Raw genomic sequence first — 26,036 nt, forward strand, 5'->3', positions numbered from 1 at the left:
ACAAATATGAGAGCTCACCATGGCATTCAAAGGTCTATTGCTATGGTTTAGTACCATTTTCCAAAGACTACAGTGGTAAGTATAATTTAATCCTGCAGCTTTTGTTTGTTGGATGAACAGCAATTGACCTTCTCACTCTCAATGTCCTTAACTTTCATCAGCCATCTGTGATCAGTCATTTTGCCAAGTAAAACACAGTTTATATATTTTTTTATATACATGTCATTTATACCTTTGTTTTGTGTCCGCCCCCGTTTGCCAAACTGCCTCGCCTGTCATGCTCCGCATCGTTCAGCTGAGTAAATTCCCTTTGATATGCATCCAAACGCATCAATGGATATAATTAAAAAAAAACATTTACTTGGAAAAAGCTTTGGGCAAATATACCTGAGCATAATTTAAACATCGCTGCAACATTGGTCCCCCCCCCCCACGATGATACTTTCAGATGTTTGCTAACAGTGGCTGATTTAAATATGTAAATATGCTTGGAAGAGACACTTACATGCCATCTCTCTTCCTTCACTCGCGCCACTCTTTCCATTTCTGTCCTCAGCTCTCACTGTGCGTCTAGATTGTCCCTATCTCTGTGTTTTCTCATTTGAGGCCAAACATCAGTGGTGCATAGCAATGAGACTGAGCTGTTTTTAGGGTCACAGCTGCAGGCAGAGTGCACATCCCCCTCTGACCTTGCTTTGTCCAAACCACGCCACTGCATCATCTGCATCCCGCCAGCTAATGACATGTTACAGGCTTAATTTGGGTTGCACAACTGATTTAAAGCTGCTTTATTAATCTCTTTATTAGATCAGAAGCTTGAAGGCAGTTTTTTTTTCTTTTTTTTTTGCTCTCGCATTGCATTTCCATTTGATCAGATCAGAATCTGTTTTTATGTTTTTCTTTTCATAAAGATTTTTTTGATAAAATAACGGATTTCTCTCGCAGTTAACGGAAGGGAAATTCTTATTTGACTTCCAAAGTATATATGAAGAATGTGGACTCAACATCATGTTTTAGGCATTACATCTGCTAGCATATACATTAAAGTTTTATAGATTAACTAATTCTGATTTAGAATAGCCCAAGTTCAGTTCATTCCTTATTCCTGAACCTTTGTATAGATTCACCCTAAAGAGGGTGAGAATGTTCTTTTTGAATGTGTTAATAAGACTGAAAGAGAGCAAATAATGTCTAATGTGGGGATCATGTACGCTACTGAATGGCTTCTCCCACAACCACAATGCAAAATGTTCTTCATGTGAAACTCCATTAACCTAAATTGGGGTAGTTCATCCCGGCTAGTCATACCCTGTCACTTAATCAGACATGTCAGCCACATGTCTGACATGTCTGATTAACAGCAGCCACCTGTGACAGTGTGAATAATTTAGCCATGTAGATGAGCCCATGCCTCGGACAAAATCAACCTGCCAAATGCCACAGGTCTTGCCTGGAGGGGAACTGTCCTGTGTGTGACCTGAAGCAAAGCAATCAACCTTTGATTCAAACTGCAGATTGCCTATAACATTTTTAATTTACTCAGGTGCTGGTTTTCTCCCTCCGCAGCTTCTACACAGTAAATGAAGTCCATAAATTCCAGTATTCCCGGCCGGTTAGGAAGGGAGAGAAGGACCCTGACAATGAGTTCGCTGTAAGTGCAGTTTGATTGTAACTGTGATTTTGCTTGTCCTCACATTTAAACATTTACATTTACATAAATAGCAGATTTTAGACATTTCTTATAGACATCCCAGCAACGTTATGGTTAAAAGCATGCTTTCTAAATCATAATCATTTGAATCTGGATAAATAATAGATTTGCATATATGTAATTCACGTTTTAACAATGGAAAATGATATATTCTGCCGTGTGGTTTAGATGCCCAGCATCAAAATAATTTTTGTCTCGCTCCCAACAAACAAACACACCCACAGTTGTGTACACAATACTAAGAAAACATTATGAAGCTCAGCTAATACTGTAGAAAATTGCACATTTGCATTGTAATGTATTTAGTTGGACAACAATACCATAGCCACAATCTATTCTTATCAAATGTTTTTTTTTATTATTTTTATTATTCTTCTCTGAGTTGCAGCAAACAAAACATAGCTGAGAGAGGTTTTTCAGTTTTCCTTTCATTTGCTCGAGGTTTCGATTTATTTTTTTTTGTATTTTCCTTTTGTTGATGATCGACTGCCATGTTATTGCTCCCTCTGTGTGGATGATTTATAAAACTAAGGATTTCTTATTGATAGTTTTTTAGTTTGTTTGTTTGTTTCAATTAGAAAAGAAGGTTACTCAGTTGGTTATGGTTCACGACTCTGTCATACCAGACTAAACCTAAATGAAAATGTTTTGTGTGAGATAGTATCCAGGTAGAAAATGAGAGAGGCACTTTAAAAGCCCTTCAAAGTCTTCCTCTGTGTTTCAGCAGAGCATTTAACACATCCCCAGATTTGCACAGTAATGCTGACTGACTGACTGACTGACTGACTAGGCTGTTAGTCATGAAAAAAAGTTGAAGGATATCTATTGCTTGACATATTATCTGTCAAACCATTTTAAACATGTCAGCGCACCTTTTCAATGTCTGCCATCTGTCTAGCTACTGCCTTAATTTTAGTAAATGAAAATGACAGTGTTACTGTTTGTGAATACTAATATTACAGAATGAGTGTGCATCCTGTTTTAAGGAATTATGCATTTCTTTTAGCAACCTTTTTGATATTTAGAGCAATTATTTCAACATTATGTACACGTTTGTGTGTGTCGGTGTGTGTATATGTATGTGTGTGTACATAAGTATATGTACACATACACACACACCGACATATATATATATATATATACACACACACACACACATATATATATAAATGTATGTGTGTGTGTGTGTGTGTGTGTGTGTGTGTGTGTGTGTGTGTGTGTGTGTGTGTATACATTCCTGCTTATTTGGGGACAGGACAGCTCCCAACCAACAACTTGCTGAGTTTCTGCGTACCCAAAATGCAATGTCATTACTCCCCATTTCCCCTTATTCTGCAACAATAGCTTTCAAGGTTGTTTTTTTCTTCAACAGTAGTTTGGCACAAAAACGGGAGCCAATTGATCAGTTTCAAATGCCTCATCACGTCAATACTTTCTTTTTATATTGTTTCTTTGTTGTTTTGTTGATAGAACATGTGGATTGAGAGAACCACTTACACAACAGCATACAAACTTCCTGGAATCCTGCGCTGGTTCGAAGTCAAGTCTGTCTCCACAGTGAGTATTAAGAGCCTGTGTGCCAAACAGGCCTCCTAATCAGATGAGGATCTGAAACCCTGCAATCAATATGATTTGTCCACTTAAGCAGTATAGACAGCCGTGTGGACGCATGCGTGCCACTCCCGGGACCAACGACCAGGCACGCTCTCTCTCAGTCAGAGGGCCCACATTGATTCTGCAAGCGGCCCTTAAAGTCACTCAGCTTTCAGTCAAAATAGCTAAGCAGAGGAGGTAACAAAAGAGGAGGTTTCAAAAGTCACTTGTTGTTGGTAATATTCTTATTATATTATTCTTAATACTGTGGGAAGGATAGTGCGCTTGACTACTACAAAAAAATTGACAGTCAAATAGAAAATGGCTCATCAAGATTGTTTTTATTTTAGGTAATTAGGTTTTGTGAATAATTGATAGCCCTTTGTTTCCACTTTTGGTTGAGATGTTGCACACTCCAGGTCAAATATCTAAACACCTTTAGGGGAATGTTTGCTTTAACTTGTTACACTTCATTAATTTCTATGCACCAGAAAACCTGCAATTTGTTAATCCTGAATATTCGCCTCGGAAAATGAATTTGTATAATTATTTTCATCTCATTGAGCCGTACTTATTTTACACCTCCAGCAGTTAAAATTTACATTATTCAGGCCTTTCGCTGGAACTGGAAGGTTTTTCCATTGAAAATTGGAGAACGGTTGATGTTTCGAAAAAGCAGCTGAATCTACAGAAATACATCTTAGGAGACAAGAGTATATTGTAAAAGGGACATTTTCTGTTGTCTTGAACACATGCCATCTTTATCATCATTTCAAGCTCTGTATAGCTTTTCCTTCATTTATTCATTATCTATACCGCTTATCCTGTACTCAGAGTTAGGGGGGCCTGAAAGCTATTCCAGCGGTCACATGGCGAAAGGTAGGGTTCAGCTTTGATCCAGTTGGCCCAGTCGATCACAGGGCCAAATATAGAGACAAACAACCATTTGTTTGTTGACTCGACCCACATAGACATGAGTAAGAACTTAAAAAACTCCACACAGAAAGGTCCACTGTCCAAATCAAATCAAGGACCTTCCTGCCCCACTGCGCGAATGAAAATCACATTTGAGCTTGTGTCAGATATCTGTAGTCCGTCTTCTTATCACAGAACTTTATAAAACACCTAGTGTATTGGTAGCCGTGAATGACATTCATTTAAACCCAACTGCTGACGGATCCAGATAAATGACTGTAACAAGACCTACTGTAACCATAATAGATGTCAGAATCGAACCAAGAGTCCTTTTTCCTTGTGTTCAGCATGCTGTAAAGTAGTGTGGTTGTTTCTCCTTCAGTATTTTATCCTTTATTTGTCAAATTGATTAGTCACTGCTGTGTTTATGCCCAATAGTGTCTCAAAACCAGGTTGTCTTCCTTCTTTAGCAGATATTTTTAGGCAGGCTGATTTCAAAACCGGGCTCACCATGCATTTATAGCTGTCAAAAAGCACCAAATGACACCCACACACCAGGCAGCTGGGATTTTGCCTTACAATAATGGTCCTTCTGGTTGCTACATGCTCAGCACAATTATTTCACCACAAAGACTTGATCCCCCCCTAACTCCAGTGTCCATGTAGTGAAGTGTTATTCTCCATCGCCTCACTAATTCAAAACAGAGGCCTCCTCCTTCAGGCAGGGTTGGAACAAACTGTCAGGAGCAGCTTGCCCTCCAGATGAGCAAGGGAGAGGCCAGGTCCCCCAGGTCAGAGTCTCTATTTAAAGCTTAATGACTGGGCTGAGATGCACCAAATTAAAGCGTTCCATCTGACGTTGCCTTTTATCAAGCTGGCCTGAGACATACCACCACAGATTGGAGATTTGTCTCACTGGCACAACATCTTTATTTTTTTGGCAGCGGCCTAAATCTGACATTTACTCGACAATCCACTCATGTTGCTTCTAAAATCTTACTTAGAAACTGCAAGGAGATTGTTTCCAGCCAGTGTAATTAGATTACTCCTATGTGGAGCCGCACAGACCGGGGTTGCAATTTTCTTCCACATTGTGTGTATATATAATCAATGACAGCAATTCCAAGTATTTTATTCATCTTCTCCGAGAATTGCTAATCAAATTTCATTGACATGGGAATTTAAATTCCCCCACACAAACACGCTATCCATCTTCATTTGACAGCCAAAGGTTCATGTATAGCCCTGTACAAAATGATTCATTGCTGCTCTTTCCCATATGATTTATATGTGTAAAGGGTTCCTAAGCCCATCTTCTAATAACCTATCCATAGTCTGTAAACAAAAAATGTTTCTGCTTGATTGTCGGTATTGCCGGGACAGTAGTGATGAATGTGTCCATATACTAAAACAGGAGAGTAATCGCTGTAAATATTTGATGACACCTTCCTTTTCCTGTCTTGTGCAGGAGGAGATCAGCCCTCTGGAGAACGCCATGGAAACGATGCAGTTGACCAATGAGAAGATCAGCAGCATGGTGCAGAAGCATCTCAATGACCCCAACCTCCCCATCAACCCACTCTCCATGCTGCTGAACGGGATTGTGGACCCAGCTGTCATGGGAGGCTTCACAAACTATGAAAAGGTACAAAACAGAGTTCTAGATATCTCGCCCGCCTGTTATTTTCTCAGTCTTTCGATCTAATGGGTTGTTTTAACTCCTTACTCAGTTCAAGTCAAATTAAACCACCTTTAAAGATTGGAAGAAAGGATTATGATGAGAAGAGTGATACCTCTCCCATGGATCACTTAATAAGATGCAAGAGCCAGACAGTTAGTTACCTTAGATTAACATAAAAGCTGGCATTAAAGAAAAGAATGTCGAGCCAATTACTTGCAACATCTTTATACAGAATCTTTGCAAAGGCTGTATGTTTGACACCCAGCAGAGACCATCAGTCACATAATATTCGGTAATATAATGGATTTTTTTAGCCAAAATATTTACATATATTAAACGGTTGATGTCAATCCTTACAGGACATTTTTACAGGACACACGTACTTAAAATACTGAATCATTGGTTAGTGTATGATAGGGTTTTGGAGATCAAGTCAGAGGCCAGACTGAGGTGATTTGGACATGTACTGAGGGAGATTGTGAATATATCCATAGAAGGATGCTGAGGCTGGAACTGCCAGGCAGGAGGCCTGACCAAAGAAGATATTTTCAGCTATAGCGAAAGACGTCAGAAGATTAGTTGGTATGAGAGAAAAGGATGCAGAGGTCAGAGTAAATGGAGGCAGATGATTTGCTGTGGCCTTGAGGAAAAAAGGAACAATAGTCATTATACGATTCGGTGTTTGATGCGATGCAATAAAATGTGAATCATATATTTGTGCTACAGCATGAGAAAATCTTAATATATACAAAGTATGAAGAAGTGTTTTCATAATTTCGGGGATGGTGCTTTTGATGGTGGCTTTTTTAATCGCTCTCTCACCGTGACTCAATTGTGTCTCTGGATAGAGGTTTCCAGCTATGTGGCTCTTTTGATATTGCACTCTTTCCTAAAGGATCCAACCCTCACAACAGTCAAAAATGAAATCTTTCTCAGTTGATCTATGCTCCATCATGTGTGATTCTCCGCTTCTTATCAATCTAACACAAGAGTGTTAGTTAGAGGTGATTCATGATGGAGAAAATGAGTGGAGAACTGCATCTATATGTAGAGAAATCTCATGTCCTAAGAACGGACAGGTTTAAATTATGGAATTGCCCTCTATTGGAAACGTCTGCAGCAGCTACTCAGCGGGACAACTATTTGCATGCAACCCAGCGGAAACCCTGTCTCAAGATAAAAAGTCAAGAGATTCATGGTCTGTTAACTTTATCAGTCAGCCTTCACTTCTCATTTTTCTTTGTCCTTTTTGACTGGCAACATCACTATAAATAATGTTACTGTATGGTCTGAAGGGATGTTGTATAACTTAGCAACTGATAAATGTTTTAACACTCAACTGCTCCAAAGTCAAACCTTGTATATCCTGTGAGGAAAGTTTAAAAGGAATCTGACCATTCTTAGGTCCACTCATAAACATAACATGATGACTTGTCATGTGCTTCTGTTCATTTAACATACAAAAGACAGTGTTTAATAACGTTATTATTTTGGCCGCAGTGTTCTTACAATTAATCTAAAAACCTCCAATGATAAAACGCACTTTAGATTCTGTCCAGGACCATCCGCATCTGACAATGGTGTCCCAGAAGCAGCTGCAGCAAGGATTATATTATACTGAGTCTTTTTGAAAACAGCTTGCCCAAGCAGGCTCCACTCTACCCTTTGGCTCTTATCATTTGAATTTAGATTCAGAGAGTAGTTTTGTAGTGCTGAAATTGCTTTCAGTGGAAAACCCGAGTGCTTTTTTTACACAATTTAAGCTACTTTTCACTATACTTCCATAACACTACTGTTTCACTCTTTCATTTGTATTATAGACACTAATCCCTGTGCATTCCAGTTTATATAAGACATTTTACACCCCCTAGTGAATAGACACAGCTGTGTCACCTTTGAGATAAAGACAGGGTAGGTTTGCATTTATAACATCTACAAACTCAGAGTTGTCATTTTAAACATTTTGTTGTTAAGAGAAGGTTTGTGGTATGTCCTGGTTTGCAACTTGCACGTATTAAGGTCAATAATATCACACTTCATCAACTTCTAATAAATCAAATTATATTAAAAAGTTATTCCAAGAGCTCATTTGATTCTGTGAAACTATTCCAAATCTAATCAGAACCTCATGCATATTTCAAATCAGAGAACCTCTCATGCTTTTCTGTTTTAATCACTGTACTTTTGACTACTCACTCATAAATTGATTGCCTCACAACATCACAGGTCACCATAAATCTCTTTTGGTTTAATGTGAACAGGACCTTTTTTTTTTCGTCTGAAAATATTAACTCAATCATCCTATTTATCACATCCCTTTGCTCTTCTAACTGGTTAACATCATATAAATCTATATGGAAAACTTGATATGCTCTGTTTGATGGTTTGCTAATATATAATATATCAGTGCCTGGAATGGATTCATTTCGATTTGTAGCGGAGCAAAGGGTGTTCTTTCCAGTCCAAACCGTATTTCAGCAGGATGGTATGTGTTGTGGAGGAAAAAGTGATTTTGACCGTTTTTTTTCTCATTCAAACAACCAAATGAATCAAGTGATTCTCACATTAAATGCTCATTTAAAACTTCCCCAGGCCCCTGTCTCTTGCATCTGATGCCTTTCGTTTTGTGACATTCAAACAGAAAGTCAGCCTCAGACATAACCAGGGCAGTGATAAAATAGATAGTGGGACAGCTGATAGTTACTAAAGATAGTGTCCAGAACAACTCGGGTGGTCAAACCAACCATTGGCGTTACCAGATCAGCTGCCCTTGAAATTTGGATTGCACCATCATTTTGACCTTTGAGGTAAATTGAGCCAAAGATCGGGCAGGAGCAGAAAAATCTACATTATCCGAAAATAGTAAAACAACTACAAACAGCATTTTCTCAGTACTTTGGCAGTGTAGCTGCCAAATCTTAATAGAGCTTGTTCAGAAAAGCTAAGATGGAGGCATACAGTTTTCCTCCCTTAAAATAGAGAATCCCTCTATCTTCTCCTGTATTTTTCTATAAACAAAAAGAACCTAACCCTGCAACATCTTTCCAATCCTATGCAGGCATTCTTCAATGACAAGTACATGCATGAGCATCCAGACGACCTTGAAAAAATAGAGAAGTTGAAGGACCTTATTGCTTGGCAGGTGAGTCCAACGCTTGGCATCATCAGGACGCCTAAACTTAATTTCCTTGTCTGAGTACTGTACTCCATCACTGACAAAAAAGTTCATGAAGTGAATGGATGAATTTGTCTGTCAAATTATCTTTCTGATGTAACTTTAAATGCTTTTAAAGCACTTGCTCTACTCACTCACAGTTGATCCATCCAGACGGTACCAAGAGACGTTGAGGTATTAAACAGAATTTAACCTGCAAGCTTCTCAATGCAAAGTCTGTTCATGTCCGCTGAAGCGTACCGATAATAAATTCAAACAAGTTGGATTTTTTTAATTTATTGATCTTCAATGGTGGGTGATTTCAAAACCCAACGAGCTCAATATTAAACTACACGGAAAGGATTCATTTTGGCTTTGGCTGAATTTTATATAATTCTTCAGACTGCAAGATTGTGTCTTCTCTATGACTGAAATAATAAACCCGCCCCTATATGATTACAGTATTTCCAGTATACCATACAAATTAAGTAGCCTCAGCCATGTTCTGAGATTTTGTGCAAAAATCGACAGTGTAAAGTTACAAATAAATCTAGTTTTATAAGAGATAATATTGAATACTATCTCAAAAGATGGTTTCAACTATATGGGATATGGAAACCACGCTGTTGGATAAACCATAAACACCGCAAAGCAATTTATGATGTATTATCACCTGAGAAGGAATTTATTCTCGCAAGTACAAAACCGAAATTTGTTGTTGTGTAAATATCACATTTTGTCGGAAATGTTGTTGACTAAACCACTACAAATGCTGAAGGAGTGACTTGTTTTTCAGAGGTTATGAAAATACGATATAATTTGAAGAGCTTCTGCCCAGAGGAGTGTCCAATGACAGTTACTGAAGTGAGCAGTGGAAAAGTGTGTTAAAGAGTTCAGTGGAGATAATAGCAAGGCAGAATGCTGAAGCAAACATTCTGCAGTTACAGAGGATGCTCCGCTGGGTGAAAAGACAGCGAGAGATCAGCACTGGCAGTTTTGTGATCGCTGTGCCCTCAGTGAGCCTGAAGGAAGTGCGCACACAGCAGACAGGACGTGCACATACACACATTATTGGAAAACATCACACACACACACAGAGTACGATGAAACTCAACAGATCTTTTGCTCATCTTTAATAAAGTCCTGACTATCTTTCCTTCCTCAAGGAGCAGAGTTCCTTCCTTATATTTTAGTGGGCTATTCCATAGGGGTGTCTGAACTGAGGGTCAAATTAATAGTTAGGAGGTCATGATTTCCTGCTTTATAGTTCATCCAAGAATTGAGCAAAGACACGGTTGAAGTTTTTTTGAAGTTATTTTGTTTTATGTTTTTCCTATTTTTCCTGTCAGTAGTTGCAAGGAAACAAGCAGTTAATTGAATTTGCAATAGGTGTTCTCCTTTCTGCTGTCATAAAGTAGGTCACCTTTGCACACCGTATCACTGCAACACCCCTGAATCTGAGAGCTTTTTTGGTTTGGAAAACCTTTATTCTTTGTAATGCTCAATGATTCATCCAGAAATATGCCAGCCCTATATAGGGTTCCTGCTTTTGACACGGCAGTCATAAAGCTTTGTTATTTCAGTTGCTGTTCAGATAACATAAAGCTGTGCATTTTGATTTAAAGGTATATGTTAATGATCTTTTACTTCTGAGCAGATTCAGAAGTTTCTCTAAATAGCATTAACGTGGTAAAATTGACTACATTGATTATCTATAAGCGAGATTGTTCGCAACGCATCAATCTATAACGAAATAAAGTATGAAACATGGAAATTTACAGAGGTAGAGTATCAAACTTAATACCGTCAGATATCACGCCACAGCTTCAGAAAAAAAAAAATCATCAGTCTGAACAATGTAATGCTATCAATCTTACTAAAAGGTCCAGAGCTCAAGCAAAGGGAATGTTTTAGGTGACCAGTAGGCTGGTGACCTGCATCGAACACCATTATTACTCTGTTCAGTGTTATCTGATAGAATATTTTAATTTAAAAAGACATGAGATACAAAATTTTCTTGTGACCTACTGGCAGTGGCCTCTCACCCAGGGTCAGATGAGATTGGCTCCAGGTACTGAGAGCAGGATAGGCTCTCAAAACTCAAAATAATTGGACAGACAGACAATGTAGTTAAACTCCGATTTATTTACCGTTAATGTTAAAATCTCCATCATGTCAGTCTTTCTTGAATGCATTATCTCTTCTTTTCATTTACCTTTATCATCAAACAACAGAACAGCGGTGGGTGTTGGAAAATTGTATATTTTTTAAGAAAATATTTTTTGTGCTAACTCAATTTACCAAGAGATGACAGCATATCCTCGAAAACATTTAATTACAAAGTGTGTACATTTAATTTTAATTGGAATTTGGAGAAGAAGGATTCGTCAACTATCTAAAAAGAAAAAAGTCAGCGCTTGGCCTGATAATTTGACCGTCAAATAATTAGTATTCACTGCTCCACAGCCTGTTAATAGTCTTTAAGATAAGGGTTTGTTTTTTTTTCCCATCTATTAGCATAACTGAATTAGTAGCTGGTATCCTCATGAAAACATGTAATGAATAACATAGGAATGTTTTTCCTTATCCCAGACCAAACATGCTCCAAGGGAGCCTTTGAAAGGTTAAAGTTAAACGCCGGGAGCCTGCTGGTATCAGCTGCCCCAATGCAAAACCCAGCATGCTTGTTTGTCCCATGTCTCAAGTCTGTCTAAATGAGACAAATGAAGGTGAGCCTCCTCCAATTAACAAACTAAACTGGGAGAAATGAGCCAGTGCACACTGTTATTCTGCAATATCCATTGTCCTCATCTAGTAATTAGAGAGGAAATTAGAGACTAGAAATCAGGAAATTAGGTATTGTAAAAAGCTCCCTTGCAAGTTAGTGTTTCTGTGATGTTTCGCCTTATAATGAGCAAATGCCCTGAACAGATGCCCAAATTAGTCCTGAAAACAAATCTCAGCAGCATCACCCACTCGAAGAAAAAAAAAGAAAATGTGCGTTAATTGTTGCTGGTTGAACAATAAATTGAATCACTGACCTTTTCACCAGGGCACGAGCTGCATTTTCATCAATGGATGTCAAATTTTATTTTTTTCCTCAATTTGGGGTTGATCCCTCCATCTAATGTACCGCGTGTGTGCATGCCCGGTTGCGTGCGTGCGCGGATCTTTGTTTGTGAGACACACTTTTGTGACTTTTCTGAGCTGTCCCTCTACTGTATGTCATCACAGCTTGAACACCAAGCTTTATGAAAGCAATGTGTCTCTCCCAGCTCCTCGGCTTGTGGCTCAGTTGTCAATTCCCCTGTCCATTATAATGGGATGGATTGACAGGGATCTGCAAAGAACACTTCCATCTGGGAGACTGGTGCAGTTTGCCCTCCCTTTCATTCTTCTTACCGGCATATTTGGTTGCATTAATCTCTCTAATGAATGTGACTCTTTACTTTTAATTACAATGTTTGCCATTGTATTAGTTAGATCAGAATAGTGAAATGTGATAGTTTAGTATTTTGTCCAGTCACACCAATGGGTGATGTTTGAAAGAACTCACTGCCGCAGTTCCTATTCACAAAAACAATTAAAGGTTACAAAATCAATATTAAGATAAACCTCAATAAAAATGCATATTACAGGCCTTTTTAATTAGAGTTACCGCAGGGCTTTTGCATTATAGTACAATAGTCTAATTTAGCCATTTCTAATAAATCTGCTAATGAGTCTAAATGACCTGACAGATGACAAACTAAAGTGAATAAAGAATTAGAAACATGGATATTCAACAAAGCAATCTCCAATGCTCATTTCCCATTGAAAACACGCCAGTTCATAAGCTTAGCTTTTAACACTTCTCAGTATTCACTCCAAATATTGTTTCATTTGGAGCCACAAATGTTTTTAAGAAGCGAGAGACAAGTTATCCTTGGCATAGAAATCAAATGAGAAGAATGTGGCGTGTTCTGCTGCGGAAGCTTAATATTTCTTGGTGAAGGACTGAAAAGAAAAAAAATAGGAGTTTGCATTTTACTATCAATGTAGTATGTTCAAATCAGGCTCTGTAAAATTGGTTCTGAATTCTTAGCTCTTGCAGCTCCTTTGACCTCAAGAAGGTAACCTGTAGGAGGGGGGAGACACTGAATACATAACAAGAATAGGAATCCCTGCGAATCAAAGATGAGCGGGGAATACCTATGTTTGTGTCGAAATTCTACTGAAAAGAAAATAATCAAATTTCATGAAGTTTGCCAACTGGATTAAAAAAGTAACTCCATTAAACTTCCAAAACAATTACTGAACCATGATATAGAATTCACCAAGAATTTTGGCCGTATCACCTACCCTTTCCTTGAGCTATTGTGTCCTCCACAAATAGCTTATCTCCGTGCAGCTACCAAGCAGAATTGTGTTGCCATGCCACCAACTCAGGCACACTCAATCATCTTACGGTCTATAAAAAGATGTGGGTATCCTGGGAGACACGAATCCTCCCTCAGCTTTCACTCTCACTGTTTCTCTCCACATTTCTGTCTTATTCGTCTCTCAACATTTTGTCCCCCTCTCCAAACTCTTCTTCTTTTTTTTTTTTCCTCCCTCCTCTCTCTCCGGTCTCTATAGTTTTTTCCTCTCTTTGCCTCCTTCTCGCCTCTTCCCTCCTGGAGGTCCCAGTGGTCTTGATGAAGGTTGTTTATATCAGGGGAATCCTTGCGGAGTTCTTGAAGCTGTCTCTCATTTATTCTCCCGTGTCAAAACACTGGTTTTGTGGATTACAGCTATAATTCATCGAGTGGAATAACGTGGATTTTCGGCAACACCGTATGCCACATCCTCAGTTCCACTTTCAGGATGATAAGAGCATGTCATATCATGTTGGGCATTTTAATTATTCATGGCTAAGGACTTGAGATTGTCAGATTTTTTTTTTTTTTGAGGTTTGCTTGTCCGCATTACATATTGTTCATTCCTGTAATAAGCCCCCAACACACACATTTTGAAACATATGAACATAAAACATGCATCAGTATGATTACAAAAGGTTGCATCAGGAAGCTCCGTGCCAGTGCTTGCAGTAGTCTTCTGTGAAGGGGCAGTTTACCCTTCGAGAGACGGAAGAAAGGCAAGCGGGCTTCGGGGAATTAGATGTTCGCTCAAACACAAACACACAAAGTCTCCTCTGTACTCGCCTTATGTCAGACACTTTGTTCTCTTTTTACTCTGAGGAGATCCGTTGCTCCATTTTTCTCAGAGCTTAGGTGAATTGTGGCCCACAAAATCAGGTCCTCCTCAAATGAAGCGAAATTTCAAATTTTTTTGGTTTCCATGTGTGCAGAAGTAGGCACCATTTCAAAATTTTGTAAGATCCCTGTGAATATGTTTTTCTGTCTCTGCTGCATTTACAGATTCCTAAATGTAAGCACATAGGCTGCTTTTCTTGTGCCCTTAACAGTACTCCTAACTCACAAAAGAGAGCAAATATTTTAACAGTTGCTATGGGAAATAAAAGGTTTGTCTCTGCTATTCCTCAAAGGAATATCTTTGCTTGTTGTGCAAATTCCTCAATGCTTTACCGCAGTCCACCACAGATCACCTCTGATTTAACCAAAAAAGAGGCTTATTTGTAAGACCTTAGCACCAAGGTTTATTTTTCAGCATCCCTCCGCCCCACCGCTCAGCCTTTCCATGAACACCTATACCAAAGTTTCTTCATTATAAGGTTCGAATCTGCGCAGCTCATTTTATGAAAAGATATCATATGTAGTTAATGCCTTTATATGCTTTAATTCTGTCTTTAATAGGTTGTACAGTACAATAAATTGATGTTATGATGTTGTGGGTGGTAGAAAGTGGGTGCCATGGCAATAGCCTTCACTAACACAGTTGACTAACTCCCAAGATAAGGTTTTAATAATAATATAATAATGCCTTTTTGTGTGAACCCCACTGTTCATTCACCTAGCGGTAATTTGACAGCATGCTGCCCAACACCAAGTACATTCAGAGACAGAACTATAGTGTTGGGATATTTTTATGAAGCATCAATATATCAGTTTCACTGTTTCGCCAGATTCCGCATCTTGCTGAAGGTGTTCGGATCCATGGAGAGAAGGTCACAGAGGCACTGCGACCTTTCCACGACCGCATGGAAGCCTGTTTCAAGCAGCTGCGGGAGAAGGTGGAGAAGCAATATGGTGTAAAGACCTTGGTAGGTTCCTTTACCATTTTTGAATCTGTGCTATGTATGAAAGTGCTTTGTGGCAATTTGTTTCTTTCATGACATAAGCATCCAACATTACGAACAGTATTGTGATTTAGGGATTTTTGTGCATCATGTTGATATGGATGCAATATTTCAAGGGTTCAGAGAAAGCCTTTTTAAAGCTTTTATGTACTTGGACTCTTAACATCCCTTCCCTATTTTCAGGGTTATATCTCACCAAGAGACAGAGAAAGTTCTCAATATATCCGAATCAAAGTATTTGCTGTGTTTTGGCATAAGAATGTTTTCCACTAAATGTCTGATGTGACAGAAATGGAAGGAGATGAGATGGGTGGCCACAAAAGATATTGTTTGTTTTATGACTGAGCATGATTTCCGAATGGGAAAAGTTTGATAAGCCTTACATAGTCTTGCTTTACATTCTTATTGTCTTTAAGAAATCTACAATCATTAGTTTTAACAAGCATTCCACAAGTATGCTTTATTCTGTTTCAGCATCTGCACAAATGACTTAGTTTTTCAAATCTTGTGTTCTAGTTCAGTGTGTTAAAGGTGATTCACCAAAGACAGAAAAGAAAAGTTTTCGGTTGGTTTTCATTTTTTAAGAGACGGTTGATTAGTTGTAGAATCATAATCTTTTTTGTTTGATAAATATGTATTGTATATTTCTTATTAAGGTTTTTTGTGCAATTCTTGACACCGATGAAGTGTCAGTGTCACAGAAAAATTGCATTGAAATGACAGATCACCTTCACAGGAAAACATTGATGTGATGGTTGCCATGTCAACACAAACTTGGCTCTTGAGATCTGTTTCATCTTCTCGTGACTCAGAAGTAGGTGAAGTCAGAAATCCCAGCTGTGCAACATGAAAACATGAAACACGGGGGAGAGCAGGGTTCTTTTCTTCAATCTGCGGCAATGTGTGACTACAAAGCCAGTGTCACAAACAGGAAAATGATTTCATATTATATGCAAAACTTATTAAACGATCAAAACATTAAAATGCAAATTTAAATTTTCCTGATTTTACAGTTTATCAGGCTTGTGGGTGATTTTTTTTTTTTTTTTTTGTGAGATCATCTCATGATGACAGTGGATCGCTGCTGGGTTGCACGACCCATCTCACTTCTCAAGAATTAATTGTTGCTTGGCCAAGCTTTTCCTTCCATTACCTGAGGTAATGGGCCCTCGCTTTAGTTTAAAGGAGGAAGGTGGTGACCTTTCAAAAGAGGGAATGCATCGCTTTTCCAGGATACGATAATAAGGCCGTTCTATCAGATATGTGATAGGGCGCTTGCTAAAAAGATCCTTTTGGTGCCAGGGGTGATGTTTACTATATTGTTCTTTTTACAAGATAAGCGAAGGTATTGAGCTCTATTCTGAACAAAATTGCAAACGTTTTTTTTACATGAGCAGCTTTTTTTGTCCACCACAGCAGATTGGTGGCGCTTCCGAAGGCTCTTTGTCCTTCAAAATGTCTCGCGTAACATTTGAAAGGGTCAAGTAAAAGCAGTTTCTTGGAACATAAAGCTTTGCTGTACCCTTGAGCTAATAGTCTTGGCGATGATAACTTTATGATTGACATAAGCCTCCGAAACTATGACCTCTTCTGATACAGAAGAAGGAAATGAAAATATGTTCCACTAAGAGTCTCGAAATACAGACTATATGACAGTATTGGAAGTTGATGAAATCCCACAAACTGCAGGCTCAAAAATATAAATTCCAAATGTTAAATGGTTTCCTATGATTTGCATGTTCTCTTTTTGTCCGCGTCGTCAGCCGGCGGCAGACGAGCGGCGGGGCCCCCGTCCTCACTCCATGGTGCGCTCCTTCACCATGCCCTCCTCCCAGAGGCCGCTGTCCGTGGCCTCGGTTACCTCTGTCTCCTCTGACAACTCCCCCTCTAGGCCTGGCTCAGACGGGTAAGCACTGGTTCATAAATGTTCAAAAGCGCCATGACAAAAACACCACGTTCACCACATTGTTTTTTCTTGTACCTCGAAAGTTATATGTTTTATGTATATGTATTTCAAATGTATATTTTGGCATTTGAATTGAAAAATGAAATTTATAAAAATTTGAAGTTGACAAAACACGTATTGCTTTGTTGAAAACATTTGAGACGAACAAATAAAAGTTGAAAAAGTTTTCCACTGAAAGCATAAATTTCTACTGATCTCGGTATTAAGTTAATTATGTTGTAAAATATTTGCCCTACAGTGATGATGTATAGTGTATGGAGCTAGTTATTCTCCCCCCTATATGTCACAGTGTTGTACAGTTGTCATGTCACTTAATCTGTACTGCAGGACAAGATCCTCTGTATGTTCTCAATCTCTTTGGTGTGATTACATTTGAAATATGCTTCGCTAAGGGATTAAGATACCCAAAGGCAATCTAAATGCTATGTGACGCTAGGACTGTTAATGATATTTTCAGATTCTTATAGCTAAGAAAAAGACTAATTCAGTTTGACTTATCAAATTATCGCCATATCTTTTGTGCAGTTTTGCCTTGGAGCCCCTGCTGCCAAAGAAACTTCACACCAAGTCTCAGGACAAGCTGGACCGAGAGGAGCCCGAGAGGGAGCGCAAAGAGAAAAAGAAGGAGAAAAGGAACAGTAAACACCAGGAGACCTTTGACAAAGAAATGAAGACGACCGAGATCCAACTGCAGCCCGCTGAAGCTGTGATACTGTCAGAGACGGTACTGAAAGAGAACAGCAAATACGTTTCTTTTTGACTCCTCTTTTTTCCTCCGTAATTTAACTGTACATGATTGCTTTTTTCTGTATTTTTTCCCCTAAATTCCCTTATTAGATATTTTAGGCAAAGAAGACAAGGGTTCAGCTGGGAAGCTATCCTGTCCAAATCATTGGCCCATTATGCTATTATTAACATTTTGGACATGGCCAATCTTGATGGTCTTGGGCTGAAAACCAAGAGAATACCCCTGCAATATATGTTTTAGCTATTTGTTGAGATTCTGTTATTTAGATATTTCCTGCAGATATCTTTGACCGGTGACCAACCTTTCTTTGCCTCCTTGCAGAAATTGTAAAACATTAAATAGGCAGGAGGCCATGAAGCTTGCTGAATGTATTCACACTGCCAGACTGAATACTTTCCATTTTTGACATTCTTAAACCATTGTCTACTGTGTCAGTCTTCAATCAAGGAAAGTATATTTAATTATTAATGAAATAAAAAACAGAGTCAAGCTAACACTGGCAATTTTTCATAAACCATACATATTCATGGTCATTGTCTAAAGTCAGGAAAAATGTCAAGGTACTGCCTCATATTGATGAAATAACAGACAATTCTTGCTCAACAGAAGTGAAAGGAAATCCGTAAACCTGCAGTTTTTCAGAAAATGACACTGAATTGAGTTATAAATTAGGATGGAAACACTCGCAGTCCATTAATCACTTTAATCTAAAAGGCTGTCTTGAAACTAGCTCTTGCACGATGTCTTTCCTTTCTATCTTCCTCGCCGCCGTCTTCAGATCTTTCAATTTGTCTTTATTTACTCTTGGCCATGGCAGACCCATCTTGTTTGAGATAGGACCCTAATGCCATTTTGTTTTTTCTATTGCGGTTATATACTAGAAAGCGCAAATCCATAAAAAGCGATTTAGTGATACAAATTTCAACTGTGTGTTTTAATGTCCTGGGGGGAAAAATTGCAAACCCCAAATGAAGTGCGATGTTATTTTCAGTGTCTCCCTTGTGGCAAACTGTCTGAGTTTGGCCAATTACAAAGTTGTTTGTTATTGTAGCCTACATTGTGGAATAGCCCTGAGGACATATCTTTTCATATTCAAATTCCTGCCATAATAAAGTGGGGAGAGTGCAGTCTAGCATGGAAACAATTATTTGTAACCACAAATATCAGTTTGTAACCCAAAAGGCACATTTATCCATGTGGTTTCTCCTTTAGGATTATAACTAGCCAGTTTAATATCCACGTGGATGCACACAATAGTCCCAAAGGACATATGAAATCATTTCCTACTATAAATATTTTATTGATGCTTTGTTATTCTTAATCACAGGTCTTACTTATCTGCAACACAGGAAGTTTTGTTCCTTTTGCTGTTCTCTTGACTTTCTGTGTAATTTCAGTTGGTAGACTCAGATCACTCTTTCTTGACTAAACTCCTGTTTGTTTGCTTCCTGTTTCATGATACAGATCAGTCCCCTGCGCCCTCAGAGGCCCAGGAGTCAAGTTCTTAACCAAATAGGCGGAGATCGCCGTCTGTCTGTGTCGCCCGGACCCCCTTCCTCCTCTTCAAACTCCTCCTCTTCCCCTGGGCCTCCACCCATCACACCCAGGAGCAAACTGTCATTTAGCCTGCATACTGGTTCCAGTAGGTGCCTTCTTACGAATGGCATGTATATTCACAACGGCCTGAGAAATACACATGAATTGGAACAAATTCCCAAATGATAAAAGCATGGTTTCCGGTGTGTGTTAGCAAAACAATCACATCACAAAAATATTTAGTCGGATTCAGGACCGAATGTGGAGATTGCGTGAATCTGATGGGAAAACATCAGATCACATGGGTTTTGTCTGGGGTTCTCTAGTGCCTGCTTTGCATAGTTCACTGCACCTGATAGCAAACTGGTCAGATTACACTTTCAAAGTTAAAAGCAGTTTTAAAATCCGGTGCCCCCAGTTTGAAATGCAGATTTTTTTTTCCCTCATAAATGCCTTGTCTCCAAGAAAAGATGACATCATGGGTAAAATTATATTTTATTACTTGGCAAAGTCATGATGATCACTCCACATGATGTAAAATCAATGAGGGATCCCTTTAAGAGTCTACAGGAATTTTTAGCCTTTTTTTTCTTTCTTGCATCTTGCAATTAGCTGAAATGAACTTAAATCACTACAGAAAAGTACGTAGTCCTTTTTTTCTCTTCTTTTTTTTTTTTTTCTTTTTTTGAAACCACCGATATAGTTTGATGATCCGGACTCCCTCTTCCACAGGTCTGGAACTGAACGGGATGGGATGCGCTGACAAGGGAGAAATTCCTCCTCCTCTGCCTGTAAAAGGCAGCACGGCAGATTACGGCAACCTGCTAGATAATCAAGATTTGACGACTCCCTCAACGCCCCCGCCGCCCCCGCCGCATCAAAGGGTAGGTATTTTAATTAGGGCTGAGCCGAGCTCCATAATGATGCATGGCACTATTAATGAAACAAGAGGACGCAACACACAATTGACCTGGGGGTCACCCTCCTCCACCTTCCTCCACCGTACCCTACCCTGGCATGAACCGCACTAATATGAGTACATGGTTTACTGTTACATCTTGCACTTGTATTGTATTTATACATCATTTTGGTTATATGTGTCACAGATTCGTGTAGGCAGTTAGCAATGAGGTGCTATTCCTGCCTGTCCATCCCACTGTTATTTATCCCACCCTGACCACCCAAGCCAGCCAGCCAGGGGCTGAGACATGATTGATTGGATGATTACTTTACCTCTCACATTCATCAGGAGCTCTCCTGCTGTTAATCAGCGGCTCATCTTCTCACAATCACCAACGTCTACACTAGCCATCCCTCTGCCACGCAATTCTGGTAACTAATCTTATTTATCCACTGTCACAGACCACGGACAGGTAGTAAAACGGAGCTCCTGCACACAGATTGGTATCAGGCTGACAGTAATGTAGTGAGAGCAGATGTTGAGAGACTGATGGACACACGTTGTTTATAGAGGCAGGTGAGGTCACCCAACAGCATTGCATCAGAAACTATCCCTTCAGCTCTAATTATTCTAGGGGCTCATTGATCATTTATTCTGTCGAGGGAGGTGTGAAGTACATTCATATACTAATAAATTGACAGCTTTGTGTGTTCTTCAACTGATCCTGATCCAAATCCATTTTATTCACCAGCATTACAGATAGAAACCAGAGGGACAATCTGTTCACTGCACCTGGGGGAAAAAAGATGACCGGAATTTCCGGACTTTTGAGCGCACCTGAATATAAGCCGCACCAGCTAAAAATAAACAAATATATGTGTACATATATAGGCCATACTTGTCTATAAGTCCCAGGTATCCATGTCATCACATGAGATATTTACACAGAAATATGTTAAACATAAACATTTTTTTAAACTTTTGATTAAATACATTCACAAGTACATACCGGAAATGCTTTTTCCGAACATGGCTGATGAAAAAGATTAGTAATAAATAACATAAGGAAAAGCCCTTTCCATCCATCCAGTTTCTGTCTTCGTCTTCCTCATGCGCACTAAAACCATTTAACTTGTTTCCCTCAGTGTCACAATTGAACAGCTTCAGAATTTCACGGTAGTTTCATTGGTCCGATGTAACGGGGCCAAAAGTTTTGCTGGCATGAAACTTGTTCGCCCTCGAAAATCCATAAATTTGCTGCAACATTGTTAAACCCGCAGTGTTCAAAGCATGTGAAAAAAGTAGCGGCTTATAGTCCGGAAATTACGGCGGTTGTTTTTGTGTTTTGTGCTCGTTTGCGTTTTTGTTTTCGTTTGTTTACCAGGCCAAACACAATTGCCCCTAAAATATAACTTCATCCGCCTTGGCCTTCTGCTTCACGCCTCTAAATTCAAGTGACTTTTTTCCCCATAATCCTGCTGACAGATGGATGGATAAACACAGCAAACCAACACTAGAAGGTGAAAACTGGTATCCGCGGCAAACATTGAACAGCATCAGAAAACAGGAAAAACAGCTGAACGTTTTGGCGGGATCCAGCCGAATCATGTTAGCTTGGATTTGGTCTTTGTGACTCATGGAAAGAGCCAGCAGCTGCAGGACAGAAAGACTAGTTTGTTCCAATTGTTTGCTTTAGGTGTCCGAATTACTGCTGTAGTTGCCAGGGATAGAATTGGACTGAACTTGCCGCTGCGCTTTGAGACTTAGAAATAACCTACAGATACTCAATAACAACCGTCCCACTGATGCACCAATGAGCCAGTGCCTATTATTTTCGGTTAAAAATGTTCTGCAGTGCAACATGAGTGTCTTCAACCAAAAGTCTTTATACTGGCCAGCAGCAGGGGTCCAAACTGAATATACGAGGAAAAGACTTTGGGGTTTACTTGATTTATGACCGAAGTGCACATTTGGCCCAACAGTTTATGGTTGAGTCGGTAGTTTCAATACTTTTCCGCTTTCACTTGATGATAATGATGTAGAGTAAAGTGTCATTTTGAACAGAATAGACAATAGGAATTGCTGCAACAGCAGGAGGTCTGTCTCTTAGATCAGCCTTTTGCTCTCCCGGCAACAAGTTTTTATTATTCTTATTATTTATTTTACTTTTTTTTTCTGATTGCAATGACATTTAACCTTAATAGCTGGAGCTGACAAACAAGCAGAATGCATTACACTCACATCATCCTCTTGTGAAAGAATTACCTTAAATTAATTTTCCTTACTATTAGGCATCAAACAACGTGTGATTTGGGGAACAGTATCAGTTTTTGAAGGTTAAAAGAATTACTGAAATATGATACCATATTCTATATTGTGAATTTTCGAGCTCGAATAAAATATATGGAACTGTCGGAGACTTGGTAGATATTGATAGGAGTTTCTCAAGAGACTGCTTCTTTAAAACTTGTTTTCAATAATACTTGAAATTTTCATATAGTGCAAGTGTTCAGTCAATTAACAACTTGCTCGTGAAACTTTACCAGCCCTGAACATAACAGCAGAATCTATAAATGAACAGAATAAATAAATAAATACAGGACTGTCTCAGAAAATTAGAATATTGTGATAAAGTTCTTTATCTTCTGCAATGCAACTACAAAAACAAAAATTTCATACATTCTGGATTCATTACAAATCAACTGAAATATTGCAAGCCTTTAATTTTTTTAATATTGCTGGATTTATTATTGCTTACATCTTAAGAAAACTCAAAAATCCTATCTTAAAATATTAGAATATAATGAAAAAGTACTTTTTTTTATTGCATTATAGAAGACAAAGAACTTTATCACAATATCCTAATTTCTGAGACAGTCCAGTAAATATCAAATAAATGGACATTTATATTTTTTCTGCCTGAACCTTAAACACTGTAAAATCAAAGCAAATGCGTTGTTCTTACCATTTACTGTATGAACATACTTACTGCATTCACATCATCAAGTAATTCTGCCAAACAATTTGGTCAGGCCCTAAGAACTGTCAGTCAAGTAAAATGGGTCGTTTCTGACGTAACAGCGATACTGAAGTCTGCCAGCAGCCACCAACCAGAGGACAACAAGATTCAGTCCCATTTTATTATGACGGATGTCCTGTTTTTTTCTTTTATGTGAAAGTATGCAATATTGACAAATATGTTTGTTTGCTTTCTTGATTTGAGTTTGTAAGTTAAGTTAATCAGTCTGATTTTATTCAATTTCGTGACAGCATGACCCCTCGTGTTTACTTTAAATCCGAAAGTGCCTCTTCTTGAATTGGATTTTAAGGTTTTTGTCTTTTTTTTTTTTTTTCTTTTTGTCATCCCTAGCCTGTGCCGCCTCCCCTACCCAGCAAGACTCCTCCTCCACCTCCTCCCAAGACCACCAGGAAACAGGCTTCTATTGATTCAGGAATTGTACAGTGAACAAAGACGCTGACAGTAGGACCAAACGACACACTGACAAGACAACAAAAACAGCATCAACAACATCCGCTGTCCCCTGGAAAGCAGCTGCTTTTACCCACACATGCCTCGTTCCCTGTCCCAGCTTGACGAGATGAATACCTCACTGCGGCCCATCTCCCTCTTCTCAACTTCTCCCCTGTTTATGTTTTGCTTTCAGTTTGAAGATGATGCAGTCTGCCATAGGGAGCACGTTGCACAGATAAGCAGTCATTGAATTTATCGACGATGTCCGCAGTCGACATAGTGCCACTTCAGGACTCGTCACGCTATTGTGCTCACACAGATAAGCTTGCACCGACGACGTTCCAATACCATCAAGTAGATGAGAGCTCATTAAAATTTAATTCCTTATCTCTTTTATTCATATTCCCACTATGTACAGAGGTTTGTATATATGATTTTATTTTATTCAGGTTTTTTGTATGTGATTTGATGATGACTCTTTTTGTATTAACGTATCATTTAGATCAAGTGGCATTTCTATGAAATAAAAAAAGGGCTTGTAGATTTTGAATTGACAGGGACTTTCAGGAGTCGGTATGTGAGAGCCTATTATGAATTTTATTGGTAAAAGTTTGGAGTGCACATACAACTAACTTGTAACGCATTATCATTGTCCTAGATTGCTGTAACCTTGGGTTTCAATAATAATGACTGTTCCAAATTCACTACTGACATGACTTCTGAATAAACTTTCAAATGTATGTATTTTTAAAGAAAAAAAAAAAATCTCTTCCTCATTATTCCGTCTACGCAGAGACGTGCTAAAAATGAACTAGCAATCTACATGTTTCCTGACTTCAAGTGAACGTTGAGTAACAAAGACTCCTACCCACATGAATGACAGCCGTCGAGGCACCTCCTCTTCATTAGAGACACACGAGAGTTTTATCTCAGGTTGTAGTTTGCCACAAAATGACTTCTATATAGGCTAATGCAATTCAATTTACATAATGTGCTTGCTCACCGAGCGATCATTTCTCTTCAGAGCTCTAAGTGTGAATCTGGAATGTAGCCCATATTTGAAGAATAGTTGTACAACATTGAGGAGCCAACAAACCGCAGCTGCCAGCTTTGTCTTGCCATCTTGACGTCTGTTATGGAAACCGTTGAAGGTCGTACTGAGACGTGTTCGTTAAAAAATGGTTTTCTCACCCAGTTGTGAAAGCTCTCATCCTACAGAAAAGTACGAGTTGTGTGGTTCAACTTTCAAAACAGTAATTTGAATTAAGAAACTTGAGGGTTACTGTAATTTGTCCTTGTTGGAGGAAAACATGATTAACATCTGTAATTGTATCCATGTACAAGTACTGAAACCCTTTATTTGAATAAATATAGAAATTCCAAGTAAAAGTTGGAATATGTAGCTATATAAGAAAACCTGTGCTGCACAAGTACAGAAGTATTACCTTAAAAATGTTTTTAAACTATCAAATCCTAATCTTTCAGCCTGTGTATTTGATGATTTATTGTGGGTATATCATGACCAGAAATACTGAATTTATTAAGGTGAAGCTAATTTCTTATGACACTTTGGGATAGATTAGTTGTCCGTGTCTTACATATTTGGAATATCCTCATTTCAGGGGCTCAAAAGTAATTGGACAAATAAACATAGCACTCAGTAAAATGTTACTATTCAATTTTTTTTTTTTTTTGAGAATTCTTTGCAGGCGATGACTGCCTTGTGGTTAATCCTTTGCATTTACTCTCATGAATTCTTCTCTTTATGGTAGACTTAGATACTGATACACCTACTTCCTGGAGAGTCTTCTTCACTTGAGTGAAAGTTGTGAAGGAGATTTTCTTCACTATGGAAAGGATTCTGCGATCATCCACCACTGTTGTCTTCCGTGGACGTCCCAGCCTTTTGAAGTTCCCAAGCTCACAGCACTTTTTTTTTCTCAGAATGTACCAAACTGTTGATTTAACCACGCTTGACATTTCTGCCATGTCTCTGATGGATTTCTTCTTTTTTTCCCAGCCTCAGGATGGTCTGTTTCACCTCCATTGAGAGCCACATGTTGTGTGTTCACAGCAACGGCTTCCAAAAGCAAACGCCACATCTGGAATCAACTCCAGACC

At 38.8% G+C, this 26,036-nt stretch overlaps 1 protein-coding gene across 4 annotated transcripts in view; it reads left to right on the plus strand.

Moving 5' to 3' along the window:
• The window catches only part of dock1 (dedicator of cytokinesis 1), a 177,559-nt gene extending 152,233 nt beyond the window's left edge, over positions 1-25,326 (plus strand). For 2 of the 4 annotated variants that reach the window (XM_086139460.1, XM_086139462.1), the window contains exons 43-52: positions 1,567-1,651; positions 3,182-3,268; positions 5,688-5,864; positions 8,959-9,042; positions 15,119-15,256; positions 17,056-17,198; positions 17,784-17,982; positions 19,471-19,669; positions 20,275-20,426; positions 23,814-25,326. In XM_086139460.1, the coding sequence (XP_085995586.1) occupies positions 1,567-1,651; positions 3,182-3,268; positions 5,688-5,864; positions 8,959-9,042; positions 15,119-15,256; positions 17,056-17,198; positions 17,784-17,982; positions 19,471-19,669; positions 20,275-20,426; positions 23,814-23,909 (1,360 nt within the window). In that variant the 3' untranslated portion in view covers positions 23,910-25,326. The remainder of the gene's footprint in view (positions 1-1,566; positions 1,652-3,181; positions 3,269-5,687; positions 5,865-8,958; positions 9,043-15,118; positions 15,257-17,055; positions 17,199-17,783; positions 17,983-19,470; positions 19,670-20,274; positions 20,427-23,813) is intronic. The other 2 variants (XM_086139461.1, XM_086139463.1) reach the window with 1 other exon arrangement.
• The last annotated feature ends 710 nt before the right edge of the window (positions 25,327-26,036 follow it).

This window comes from Fistularia commersonii, chromosome 32 (genome assembly GCF_037954325.1).
Source record: "Fistularia commersonii isolate RoL2024-O1a breed Wild chromosome 32, RoL_Fcom_v1.0, whole genome shotgun sequence".
In the NCBI taxonomy this organism is placed as follows: domain Eukaryota; kingdom Metazoa; phylum Chordata; class Actinopteri; order Syngnathiformes; family Fistulariidae; genus Fistularia; species Fistularia commersonii.